Below are 13273 nucleotides of genomic sequence, written 5' to 3'. Positions count from 1 at the left end.
CTCTAGCTTAGTTAGGTCAAGTCTTGTAACTTTGGTTTATTTTTTTTAAGCATTATTAGGGGGATCAAGCAATCAAACTTTCTAGCAAACAAACTATTCTCTATATTGGTGTCTCTCACCCTCGACACCGTGTTGCTTTTCTGTAATAGCTTTCATTAATGCAATCAAGCTTTCTTTCATTCTCATTTCTATTCTCTCAATTGCTCTTGACATTGATTTTCTTATACGGCACTGACATTCTCGTCTAGCGTACGGAGGGGACCTCAATTGGCAGATAGTAACTGCACTGACATCAATTGATTTCCCTTACGTCGTCCTTTCCAGGAATCTCAAGAAGGCGCTGCGTAACATAATACATGATTGAGGTAAGAGGTATACCTCGATAAAATTATGACGTTGGACATAAAAATCACCTAAATTCATTGTTGCTTTAGGACACGTTGAAACATAATAAGATCAGTTTAACCAAATACTTGACTTGATAAAAACGAACAAATGATAGATAAAGATTTTACTGTACATTTGGGATCCTATCACAAATAAATAGGCATGATCACTTATCAGAAATGAGGGTAATACTAATTTATATTTTGTTACTTGTTACTCTGAAGCAACAGGCGTATGACAATTATCCTCACTAATAAATTTCTTTTTTTGGTTCTCACTTGCTGTTCGATATTCGTATTCGAGCTCAACTAATTCAGATTTAACCGAGAAAATCCTAGCTTGAGAGTGAAACGTTCACTAATACAGGCGAATAGACATCTCTTGCCTCCAATGTTTGTCTAATCTTTATCATTTCGAGTCAATTTCACAACAAGAGTTGGGGTTGCTAAATTTTTATTGAGGATGACATTATTCTATATATAATTGAATAATTCTTCATGTGCTTTCCAGTTTTACATCAATCTATTCTCCACTTTAAAATAAGTATATACCAACTAGCTATTTTTGTTTCGAATCCCTTGTTTTTAACAAGTGCGGTATAATATGTTACCTATTTTATTTTTCAATATTATGATTGCTATAAGTATTTACCCGTTATTATTGTATTTAAATGAACCTTTTAATGCAGTTGAGTGTTTATACGATCCAACACTCAGCCAATCAAAACTATTCTTAAGTTCGATTCAACAAGTGGTTATTATTATCTTACCTATGATATGACTGTTAGATTTTGTCATTTATGTTACTTTAATTGTGGTTATTATAGGTTTGTTTGGTTAGCATTTCAAATTAGGTGTCAACACAACTTAAGTAAATTGAATTGTGACATTTACTCACTCTAAATATTAATATTAGGTGAACTTACTTTTTTAAAAAAAAATTTGAATTTAAAAACAATTAATAGGTATATTATTAAATTAAAAAAACCAGTAGTTTCTACGCTATTTGCCCTAGAAAGAGGAATTGGAATTCGGCGCTTCAGACCCACGCCCTTCCTTCGCCTATTTACCCTAGAAATCGTAATCCTACAAATTCGGCTTCTATCCCACGATCTCTCACCATGATTTCAACTCCTCACCCGCGCATTCCTCTTTCCTACATTCTCAGTAACATGATTTCATAGTTTTCTCAATTCAGTTTTCTACTTTTACAATATATATACTTCTATTCTTTCTCCCTCTTCTGCATATCAAACAGCAATTGTCGACTACAAGAGGTGATAAGTATGATTTGTATTTCATAAACAATCTTTATTATAGTTGAGATTGTATTTCTTGATAGATTTTTCTGTGAAGTTTGTTGACGGTATAACTCCTATGGCAACTGTTGTTTACCAATCTTAGGATTATACCATAGATTCTTGCTGATGATTTTTTGGAGAATCGTCAGCAAAAAGTCAATTATTTCACATGATTTGTTGCTTCATATGTGTTTCTATAAGTATTTTGTTGCACTTTGTACTAATATTTATGAATACCTCTGTCTATTTTCAGGACTTAATGGCGGCTCAAGTAAATTTCGTTAGCGAAATTAACAGCAAGTCAATGAATTGGAAATTAAAGGTTCGTGTTGTCAGGCTTTGGGAAAATTCGGATCGCGACAGACCTGATACGCCTTTTCTATTGAGATTATTGTGATGGATGAAAAGGTATTGATTTAAACTGAACGATTACTTTCTATTTGCATTGTTTACATATGAATAAATATATTACAGCCATATAGAAAATAACTTAGTCATTTTAACTAATTGACTATTTTTTTAGGGCGACCGCATTCACGCAAGTATTGGCATGCCTTTTATCCAAAGGTTCAATCAACAAATTAAGGAAATGGGTTTGTACATCATGAAGAATTTCGTAGTTTGTCCAAATAATATGAAACTGAAGACCAAAGATCACAAGTTTAAGTTAATGTTCACGCATAAGACCACTGTTGAGGAAATACATGATCCACATTTCAACATGTGCATCTTCAAATTTAAAACCTATGAGCAGCTGTCAAATCCTCAGGAATTTGACAATACTGAGCTATTCGGTAATTAAATTTCTCTCATTTTTTCCAGTTTCACTTTACTTTTAATTATTTTTTATATGAATGCTAAGTGAGAAGTAATTCAATATAACTAAACATGGCAGTGAAGTAGTAGCTAAAAAATAATTTCCCTATTGCTACAGTCTATAAATAGGACTACTTGATAAATCAGCCAAATTTCCACTTTTCAAAGTAGGCTGATGTTGTGGAGAGAGAGTTCACAGAGAGAAGTTTGCCAACTATGTCTTACTGTAACATGTGCATGAGTTAATCGTTCTATTTTGTATAGACTTAGTAGAAATAAAATGGTTGTCCTATTGCTTTTCAAATAGACTCAGTCGTAAATGAACAACAACTATAATTAGTAAGAGAAATATTAATTAATAAACACATTAAATAGAAAGGTAAACCTAACTTTTACTTAAGTGGTTATGCATACCTGAAAGCTAACTACTTACTTTTGTGTAACTAATAAAAGTAATTGTAAAATTGAGGTGTCCTTTTTCGAAAATGACAATCTGATTTCCGTCAATCGTGGATACGATTTTTCGGTTTTAGTTAATATTCTATAATCTCTTTTCTGTCTTATATGTTTGTTTTACACATTGCTATATCTTAAGTAGATCATGGAATTAAATAATTTCTTTAACAATTTTCATTTATATTGTCCATAATGATTACTAATTTTGAACAAATTTCAATGTTATTGTAGATGTTATTGGCGAAATTGTGAGCTATGAAGACTTACAATCTATCAAACAAGATGATAGCATCCGTATGTTCATGAACATTGAGATACAAGATTATGAGTAAGCTCGCCACAATTTAATATACTAACTAAATATTTCAACAATTCTTTAATTTGATTCCTATGCTTAACCTTATAATAATTGTAGGAGCAATAATATTTCTGCAACTCTTTGGGGAGACTTTGTCGAACAGATCAAGCTGCATTTGAATGGATCCAATGATAAGCCTATTGTCATCTTCATGCAATTGATTAGAGCACATCGATATCGAGGTTATTAAATTTTCTACTTACTTTACTATACAATGTCTTTATACAATTAATAAACTCTTAAAAATTACTTTTATGTGTATAGAACAATATTCGGTGAGGAACACTTGGCACGCGTCGAAGCTTTGGATCAATTCAAATCTTCCTCAAGTTGTTGACTTTTGCTCCAGGTCTATAAGTTATACTTAATTAAAGGATATTTCAAATCAAATTTTAGTCTTAATATTTATTAACATATATCAACTTAAAAATGAAATAGAATGGTTTCTGTGCGTGGAGAAAGCTCACAAAGAATTACTCAAATTTCATCTCACAAAACTCATTCTGTTGTTGATGAGCTAGCATCTGGAAGCGTTGAAGTTAAAACTATTGAGGATCTGAGTGACTGTAAGCATGTGAGTACCTACTTTTTAGTTTTGTTAATTTTTAATTATCACAACTTTTATCCTCTCTTTCTCTCCATAACATTTGTATATAAATTTTTTATGTGCAGCCAGGATATTTCTGGGTTGTAGAAATTATTGTACACATAGAATTAGACCGTGGATGGTGTTATTTAGCATGCAAAAATTGCGCAAAGAAACAAGACAAAGAGGGGGAAAATTTCTATTGTAAAAAATGCGAGCAACTTCAACCTCTCACTCATAGGTATGACCATAATTTATAGTTTTATTTTACTATTATTAAAGATTAAAAAATTAAAAGCACAAACTCTTTCCAGGTACATGCTACAAGTTTAGGTGATGGATTGCACCGATACAATTTCTTTGTTGTTGTGGGATAAGGATGCAGCTAAGATTATCGAAAAATCGGCAAATAATTTAAAGGATGATGTATTGGAGGTATAATACAATTGTTTAGAAAAATAAGACCATCAACTTTGAAATAAGTGGATGAAGCACTACACATGATATAATAAGTTTAGAAATATTTGGAGGAAACTTGAAGAAAAGAAGAGTCGTGTATATGAAGGACCATTCAAGTTTATCAAATGCCTTCTCAAGGTAAATTTTTATTAACATTCTCCCATTGTTACCTTTTTCTTTTCTGAAAGAGTGAATGAGCTCTTGGATGATTATAGCATTGTCACTAGCTCTCCTATGTTTTATGAAGCTAGATTGAATAGGACTGATGAGATTGTTTAGAAAAGGTTTTAGCCTATTTGCAATAATTTTGGTGATTATCTTGTAAATAGTATTACATAGGCTTATAGGATGAAAATTATTGAGGTTGTTAGCATTAGGAAATTTGGGGATAAGGCAAATGTAAGTAGAGTTTATTTCTGGAGGAATTGCATTATCCTTAAAAACTTTGTGACAAAAAACCTTCACTGAATCTCTTATTATCTTCCAGTATTTTTGGTAAAAAAAGGATGTAAACCATCCGGTCCGGGAGATTTAAAAGGTTTGAAGGAGAATATAGCACTATAAATTTCTTCATCTATCAAGGGTCTGTCCAGAGCAGATAGATCTATTGTATGGAAATTAGTTGTGCTATGAAGTAAGTGAGTCATATCTGTAAGGGTGTGACTAGTGCAAAATAACTTAGAGAAGTGATCAAGTGTATTGTTAATAATGTCAAGGTGATTGTCAATCCATACTCCTTCACTATTCTTAAAAAAGCTAATATGATCTTTTCTTCTCCGGTTAGATGCACTTATTTGAAAAAATCTAGTATTCGCATCCCCTTCGTTTAGCCAGGTGATTCTAGATCTAAGCTTCCAATAGTCTTCCTCTAATTTGAGAATGTTATTATAATTTGTATTTAGATTTTTTTCTAAACTTTGAAGGAACGAACTAGAGGAAAGATAAGGGGATTTTTGTATGCCATTTATTCTGGCTAGAAGCAATTTCTTTTCCCTAAATATGTTTCCAAAGTGGTCATTTCCCCATTTCTTAATAAAGGCAGTGAAGGAATTGGTTGCCCCCATTAGATCTTTATTCTTCCATTGGTTTGCAACTATATTACCAAAATTAGGATGAGTACACCAAATATTTTCAAGTCTAAAAATTGTTTCACAGTGGTGAGTAATATTATTGAGCTTAACAAGGATAGGCTTATGATCCGAGTGTGTCTTAGGAAGGTGAGTAATGGTAACATTAGGGAATTTTTTTACCCAGTCATCATTAGCTAGGACTCGGTCTAACCTTTCCATAATTAAACCTTTTTTCTTCCTATGATTGGACCAAGTAAACTTACTTCCTTTGAAGCCAAGGTCTATTAACTTGCATGAGTCGATATGGTCCCATATTTTAGCTGCCCTATATTTCTTTAGAGGTCTTCCTCCTATTTTTTCATTTGTGCTAATAATATCATTTAAATCACCCCTAGCATCCACGGACCTTTATAATTTTGTAAGATAGCTTTTATATTTTTCCACATAATATCTCTAGGTTGAACTTGAGTACTAGCGTAAATAGCCGTAAAAAGCCAACTAAAATTAAAAGGATGAACCTGAAGGAGTGTATGGATCTCCTGACCATTTCTGGTAAAGTGCTCAACCGTAACTGTGTCATGGTTGTAGAGGACAACCATTCCTCCTGACTGGCCTTCAGCGAGTACCTCTATGAGTTCAGAAAAATTAAATTCATGGAGGAGGGGTGCATGCACATGCATCCTAGTTTCCAAGAGAGCCACCAAGCAAGGTTTGTGGGTATCGATTAAATCCCTAAAGTTACGACGGAAATCATCATTATTAGCACCTCGGATGTTCCAGAATATAATAGTGGTTGCTCTATTCATTAGAGGGGATTGAGGTTGGATCACAGTGGATTCCCTTTCCACTGAGTTGTGACTCCTCCTTCTTGATGGAACTAGAATGATAGCTTGCTTTCCTACGGTGGGATCTTGTGGTGGACGAACATTCATTGCGCATTTGTACATGGTGCTCAGGCAATTGAAGATGTATTTCTTGCGCCATAGTTCCTGGAAGAGAAGTATTTTTACTTCGTTTAGGCTTGAGAATTCTACACTCGGTTGAATATCTTATGGATGGTGTTCTTCTTCTTCCTCTACTGGAGGTTGTGGAGGGCCTTGTTCTGGAGCATTGGCTTGAATAATTAGATCTAGGTTGACTGGGGCCATGTTTGGAGGATTGTTGTTTCCCTGGGCTGCATGGTGACCCCATGGCATGAAGATTGGGTTGATCATCATGCTCTCCTCTGCTGGGAAGAAGGGGAGAGTCATTGGGAGATTGATATATTGGTTGGGAGTTTGAGGGAGGTTCTATTGACTCTGCATTTCCTGGATCAAAGTGTGGTTCATATGTAGGGCTAAGGGGTGGAGAATGTTGTTGATCCAAGCTTGGTTTGTGTAGTTGTTCATAGCCAAGTGCATCCCCTCCACTATTAGTTGGCTAGGTAACGAGTATTCTGTATTATTATTACCATTTCCTGACCATTGATCTGAATATTGAAGGTTATTGCATGTCCTAGGAGACCTGCTTCTAGCCAAGAGGCCGGTTGGTAGTTCTGGGATTGAGGGGGTGATGTGAAGAAGAGGGGATGGTTCTGTAGATGTGGAGGGAGTTGTGGAGGGTTGGACATTTGAGAAGGTCTGAGTTGGTTTGTTAGGTGAATCAATCAAAACCTTCTTCTTGCTGATAGTGGGAGTCTTGGCATTGTTGTCTTGGATGATATTTATAATGTTTATATTGGTAGTAGGAGATTTAGCTTTTGTAGGATTATTGATTTCAATAGTGGTCTTTTGATGCATGTCCGATAATTGGTTTAGCGTGTGTTGGTATATAATATCTTTGGAGGATATTGAGTTTGCCAAGAACTCTGAATTTTCTGCCATTTGTACGTCCCCCTTTGCATGCATGGCCATGTGTAATGTAGATTGGATAGGGGTAGTAGTGTGATTAGTACTAGTATTGCACATTAGATTAGGGACAACCGAGTCATTCCTAAGTTTGTCTTTAGTGGAAAATTCTTGTAATGATTGGGATAAGGGTTCCAATGTGAGAGTATTACTTGACACATGTTTAATTTTGTCTTTTCTACTTTGCATACATTGGGTAATAGGGATTGTATACGGATTGTCATCTAAACCATCATCCAAACCTATGTGCTCTATTGAGTTCAGAGCCTCAAAAAAGTTTGGATTCTTGCCAGTATTGAGGAAGCTGTTTTTTTCCTTGTACTGTTTATTCTTTGGCATATTACCAGTAGTATTGGATGGTTCTTTACTCAAATTTTTAGAGGTATAGTAGGGATCATTATGAGGTTTAGAGGACATACCTGTGTCAGTGCGAGATGGATTCAGATGTGTACCTTGACTGTTACCCTTTGCAGTGCGGACTTGATTTACTCCATTGGCTTTCTTCTTCTTACTGAATGTGACAGTTACCCAATCGCGAGGAGTCTTGTTGTTGAGGTCCTGTTATACCTCCTTGGATATCATTGGCTTTATGGTGTGGTGAGAGCACTAAACATTTTAATTGGTTATGATCTAATTTCCCATATTTAATACATAAAAATTTTTCCCCCTCATAGTATATATGTTGCTTGTAATTTCCAATATAGACGAATAGCTTTACTGGTTTGTCCATAGAAACTTCAACACAAAGTCGAGCATATCTTCCTCTTAGAGTTGAGGAAGTGCAGGCATCAATCCTCAATTGACGACCTATAGTATTCCCTATTTTTTGAAGAATGGTTAAGTCATAAAATTCAGTAGGGAGTTGTGGTAATCGAATCCACACGACTGATTTTAATTGTTTTGCCTCACTTGCTACAAAATGAGGTTCTCATTTTTGTACTGATAGGTGATAACCATTAACAAACCATGGTCCGTTATTGAGGGCTCAGGACATATTCTCTTCTTTGGAGAATTTTACTATGAAATAATCATCCCCTAGATCCATTAGGGTGAAATTTTCATTTGGTTTCCACAGTTGGTATATCTTCCTTCTGAGGTATTGATGGGGAATACGTTTTCCCATGAGCTTAATAATAAGAGAATATTTCTATGGTTGGTATATCCTTTGAAGATCACCTACTGAAAGGGAAACTTGTAGGTTATCATTTGATTCTATGGTGTTTTGTGGACTGGTTATATGGCTAGACAGACCATAGGAATTATAGTCTAGTTGCGTGGAAAAGACTTGGGTGGTTTGTGGTTGCATGGGGTTTTGAATAATCTGGCCGCTAATAGTGTCCAATAGAAGAGCTTCCTTATATGAAGAACCTTGAGGTTGGGGTATTTTATCTAGCATGATTGGTGAGGAGGAGTTCTCTGCATCAATCATTTGATTTCCCCTACTAGTAGAAAGAATATGCGGATTAATTTCTTCACAATTATGCTGTATATCAGGTGGTTTGGGTGGGATTTGGGAGGCTGGGTAAGTGGATAGTGGAACAGTTTCCATGGAGGTGGAGGTAGGGAATGTAAAGAGAAGGGAGAGTTTCTCTCTCTAAGACAATTTTTTCGATCACCCACTTCTACTTTGTCTATGCATGGAGATGTTATCAAACTATATAAATCACCTAGTAGATATAAGAAGTTGGGACCCTATCTCCCTTAGTAAAGACTGCCCCCAACTATCTCATTTATTTTTTGCAGATGATTTGGTTCTAATAGGCAAAGCAAATAATAATACAACCTCTTCTATAAAATCTGCTCTTAGGCAATTTTGTGCCTTCTACTGGCATTAAGGAATGCAATTCTTTTGGGAAATATCTAGGTTTTCCCATCATTAGCAAAAACCCCAGTCACAAAGACTACCAATTTATCATTGATACCATGAGGAGTAAGCTCTCAGGATGGAAATGTGACAAGCTTAACCTAGCCAGTAGATGCACTCTAATTACATCTACTCTAGAAAGTCTACCTGCTTACTACATGCAATATACTATGCTTCCCCCCAAAACCCTTAAGACTATTGACCAAATTCAAAGAAATTTCCTTTGGGGCTCAACCGAAAATAGGAAAAAACTACATCTAGTTAATTGGGGTATTGTTACTACACCAAAACAGGAAGGGGCTGGGACTAAGGAAAGCTCGGTCAAAAAATATAACCCTACTAGCAAGTCTAGCATGAATATTAGCAAACAATACCACTAATCTTTGGGCTTCAACACTTCTTAAAATATACTCTCATAAGCCAAAAGATAAGGGCTCCTTCATTTGGAAAAGTGTGATCAGGGGATGGGAACTATGCCAAAAAGGTCTGTCTTGGACTATTCATAATCTTCAAGCCTCAACTTATGGGATAATAATTGGATAACCAACTCCAAAGCCCTTAGAAACTATGTCATTGGCCCTTTAACTAAAGAGGAATCCTCCCTTAGGGTATGTGATAGTAGAACTAGGAATAATTGGGATTTGGGTAATATTTCCTTAGATATCCCTGAGGAAATTATATCTAAAATCCAATCAACTTTAATCCTCAATGACACTAAATCTGATTCTTTATCCTGGGATAGTAACTGAAATGGTCTATTTACGACCAAGTTTTGTTACGAACTTTTGGAAGGGAAAGTTCACCCTGAAATCAAAAGTGACTGGATCTAGGAATTGCACTGTCCTAATAAAATTAAGCACTTTATGTGGATATGCAACCTCAACAGATAGCCATGTAGAAAATACCTTTCCCATATTGGCATAAACATAGATGAAACATGTACTATTTGTCGTAAGGAACCTGAATCTCTTAAGCACATTTTTCTCGTATGACCAAATGCTAAAACCCTTTGGGATAATCTGGGAACTGACACTTCCAATTCTCATCTTTCAAGCCAAACATGGCTTCATTCTCTCCAATTAAAAAGTCCCATTATTCCCAATAAGTTAATCAATTGGAACACCTTGTTTCCCTTTATTATCTGGAATATTTGGATTACTAGGAATAGTAACAATATTAATAATATTACCATTCGCTCATCCCTCAGTAAGATCATTGATCAATCAGTAGAATACGTGTTACTTACAAATATGGAGTCTAATTGGGATAAGAAAGTCATTCTCACCATCAGTTGGACGAAACCTTGTAGGGGATGGTATAAACTAAACATAGATGGTGCCTATAATAAGGAAAAAGGTATATGAGGCATTGGAGGGGTCATAAGGAATGAGAAAGGGGACTGGCTAATTGGTTTTGCTTCAAAGATAAGTGTAAAAAATCCAGTTCAAGCGGAACTCATGGCTCTCTATGAAGGACTTTGTATTGCAAATAACAGGAAACTTTATCCGTTGGAAATAGAGACTGATGCTACACAGGTAATCACTTTTATTCGTGATGGATGCAAAACTTATGATTCTATTATAAATTGTTGCATGTTACTTCTGGCACAAATGGGCACCGTGGAAATGCATCACTTCTTCAGGCAGGGGAATGAAGTAGCTCACAAATTGGCAAAGCATTGAATGACGAGCTTAGTCTCAAATAAATTAGCATTTTGGTTGTATCCACCACTTTTTATCTTGGCCAGGATGCTGGCAGACAAGTGTGGTGAAGTTTGTGAAAAAATAATTTCTGTTAAGTGTTGTAGAACTCTAGCTGCTATAGGTAATTTGCATGCCATGCATGGGTTACCATCTATCCTTGATCATCATAATCAAAACTACTCCTGTAATGCTTACTACTTTTGTTTAATAAATAAGTATCTTTATGTTCAAAAAAAAACTTTGAAATAAATGGTACATGATCCAATCCCCTGCATCTCCTTTCGTTCTTATTTTGGGGTAGTTTAATTTATGTTTATAAGCATGTGAGGACTGTTAAACTTCAAAGTTCCAAGTTTAAGTTACAAAGTCAGCACTGAATGCTGTGAAACTTCCTCTATTGACCTTCACATTATCAGAATGGCTACTTCTGCCATTTAATTTACTTTGAATTCTCAGTTAGTATTATTTTTCTATAACTATGAAAGCTAAAAAGTGAGTTTGACCGAGCAACAAGCAAATCACTGTGTAAGGGTAAGTAGCTTTACCTTTTTAGCATATATATTCCTTTGGTTCCCATGTGCCGTGGTTTCTTTCTGCTTTCTTGTGTCTTTTATGCTTCTGGCCCTTGCTAATCATTTATTTTACACATCATGCTTTATTGCTCTTTTCTATTTGGATTTTTTAAAAGTCAAATGAGCTTATTTTGCTAAATTCGTATGCATTTGCTCTTTTTAGATTTACTTTACAGGGTTGATAAGTTTGAAATGATGGTAATAGTTCTCTATTCTTTGTTGTCCCTAAGTTTTGGTGAAGTTAAGATAGTTGTAGTTTGGTGTCTTTTAAAGAGCATAAATGTTGTTTGAATTTTGATTGATGTTTCACTTTATTTTGATCCTACTTCAGAAGACTTATGCTTTCACTTTAGTTTCTGATGTTCTACTTTCCTCTTTTAATTTTAGTAGCTTTATTTAGTGTATTGTTCTTGGCATTTAGCTTATGCTCAATAATAAACTTACTATGAGAATTGAAGCATTATCTTTGTAACTATTAAATCCATTCTAATATGGAACAAAAAATATGTGTACACCATATTACATTTGCTTTTTTACTTGTGTTGTTGTAGCTTCTGTTAACCGTTGTGATTATGTCCTTTTTGTTAGAATTATGGTGCTGCAGACGACTCTTCATGTCGAATGGAGAGAGAAGATATTGTTGATAAAAAGTTTATGTTTAAAGTGGAGGTTAAGAGTTCCAACGGTAAGAATCAAGATGATGTCTTGAAAGTTGTTACACTTAGTGACGATGAAGAAATTATAAAAAAATACATTCTTTCTCCACGTGAAGAGGCATTCAAAGTATGTTTCTATACTTAATTTTTCTCAACTTTCCTATTTGTGATTGAATTGATTTACTTATGATGCACAATTTTTTATAGGATCCAGATTTCAATAATAACGAACTCAGTCATGAAGATAATGAAATCGCGGTGATTTTACAACTCATTATTAATATTTTACATAATTCATTCTTTTAATTTAATGATTTGCAGGTTATACAATAATAAAGCAATAAGAACTACAAATTAACTATTGATTTTCACAAGTTTATGTGTTTTAAATATGTAGGATTATACCGAAGATAACGAGTTGATCGATGTTGCAAATACACCTGCCAAGATTGCAGCAGTGGTTGAAGAAGATTCGAATGCACAGTTATCGGGAAATAAGATCAAGAGAGTATTTAAAAAAAGAAGAAGACAACATAAGTTGTTTTCAAATGTAATTGTTGCAGAAACTAAAATATGTCTGATTAGTTAGTTTATTAGTTTTATTAGTTATGAACAAGATGTTTGAATCATTTCATGTTTTTCTTGGTATTGAACTTTTCCAGTTTAGTTAGTTTTGTATTCTCATTTGTTTTGGATAAGATATTTGAATCAATTTATGGTTCTCAGGTGTTAAACTTTTACTCTCTACATACGTAAGACAGTCCATAGATTGTTAAAGCTCCATTGATTTTGTACTTAACACTGGCTACTTGCCAGTGTTGGTTATTTTTTGAAATAACCTTTTTACTATTATATTGATTTTAATTGGGGATGCATAGCATCTTTTCTGGTTTCCAGGTTTTTCTTGCCATTCTCATCTCATTTTACAGTGGCAATCCATTTTCCATGTACTCTATGTAGTATTTATTAACTTAGTAATGCAAAATATGGAAGTGTTTATGCCTCAAATAGTTTAGGGCTAAAGTACTAAATATGATCTTGAACCAACTGGTATGTTCATGAATAGTTGGTATACTTTTATATTAACGTTGTGACTAGCAGTACTCCATGTATCCATACTTAAAAAATCCAAATCTGCCATAAATTAGGTTAGCGCTCGA

The 13273-nt window shown here is 34.5% G+C and overlaps 1 protein-coding gene across 5 annotated transcripts; it reads left to right on the top strand.

Moving 5' to 3' along the window:
• The first annotated feature begins 1393 nt into the window (after positions 1 to 1393).
• On the top strand, positions 1394 to 12845 carry LOC107763975 (uncharacterized). 5 transcript variants are annotated; one of them, XM_016582494.2, is made up of 12 exons: positions 1394 to 1663; positions 1941 to 2095; positions 2211 to 2481; positions 3191 to 3287; positions 3375 to 3499; positions 3582 to 3666; positions 3756 to 3891; positions 3990 to 4144; positions 4218 to 4500; positions 12046 to 12240; positions 12321 to 12371; positions 12511 to 12845. In XM_016582494.2, the coding sequence occupies exons 2-9, from the start codon at positions 2084 to 2086 to the stop codon at positions 4234 to 4236; spliced, it is 900 nt and encodes a 299-aa protein (XP_016437980.1). In that variant the 5' UTR covers positions 1394 to 1663; positions 1941 to 2083; the 3' UTR covers positions 4237 to 4500; positions 12046 to 12240; positions 12321 to 12371; positions 12511 to 12845. The 5 variants fall into 5 exon arrangements, with proteins under 5 accessions (XP_016437980.1, XP_075078811.1, XP_075078812.1 ...); XM_075222709.1 differs by having other exon boundaries at positions 1395 to 1670; XM_075222710.1 differs by lacking the exon at positions 12321 to 12371 and having other exon boundaries at positions 12046 to 12142.
• The last annotated feature ends 428 nt before the right edge of the window (positions 12846 to 13273 follow it).

The sequence above is a fragment of the Nicotiana tabacum genome, chromosome 10 (assembly GCF_000715075.1).
Source record: "Nicotiana tabacum cultivar K326 chromosome 10, ASM71507v2, whole genome shotgun sequence".
Lineage (NCBI taxonomy): Eukaryota > Viridiplantae > Streptophyta > Magnoliopsida > Solanales > Solanaceae > Nicotiana > Nicotiana tabacum.
This window is presented reverse-complemented; position numbering and strand designations above follow the sequence as displayed.

Coding starts and splice junctions, on each gene's coding strand:
- LOC107763975 (XM_075222710.1), top strand. Junction 2,482..3,190: donor TGACAATACTGAGCTATTCG/GTAATTAAATTT, acceptor ATGTTATTGTAG/ATGTTATTGGCGAAATTGTG. Junction 3,288..3,374: donor ATTGAGATACAAGATTATGA/GTAAGCTCGCCA, acceptor TAATAATTGTAG/GAGCAATAATATTTCTGCAA.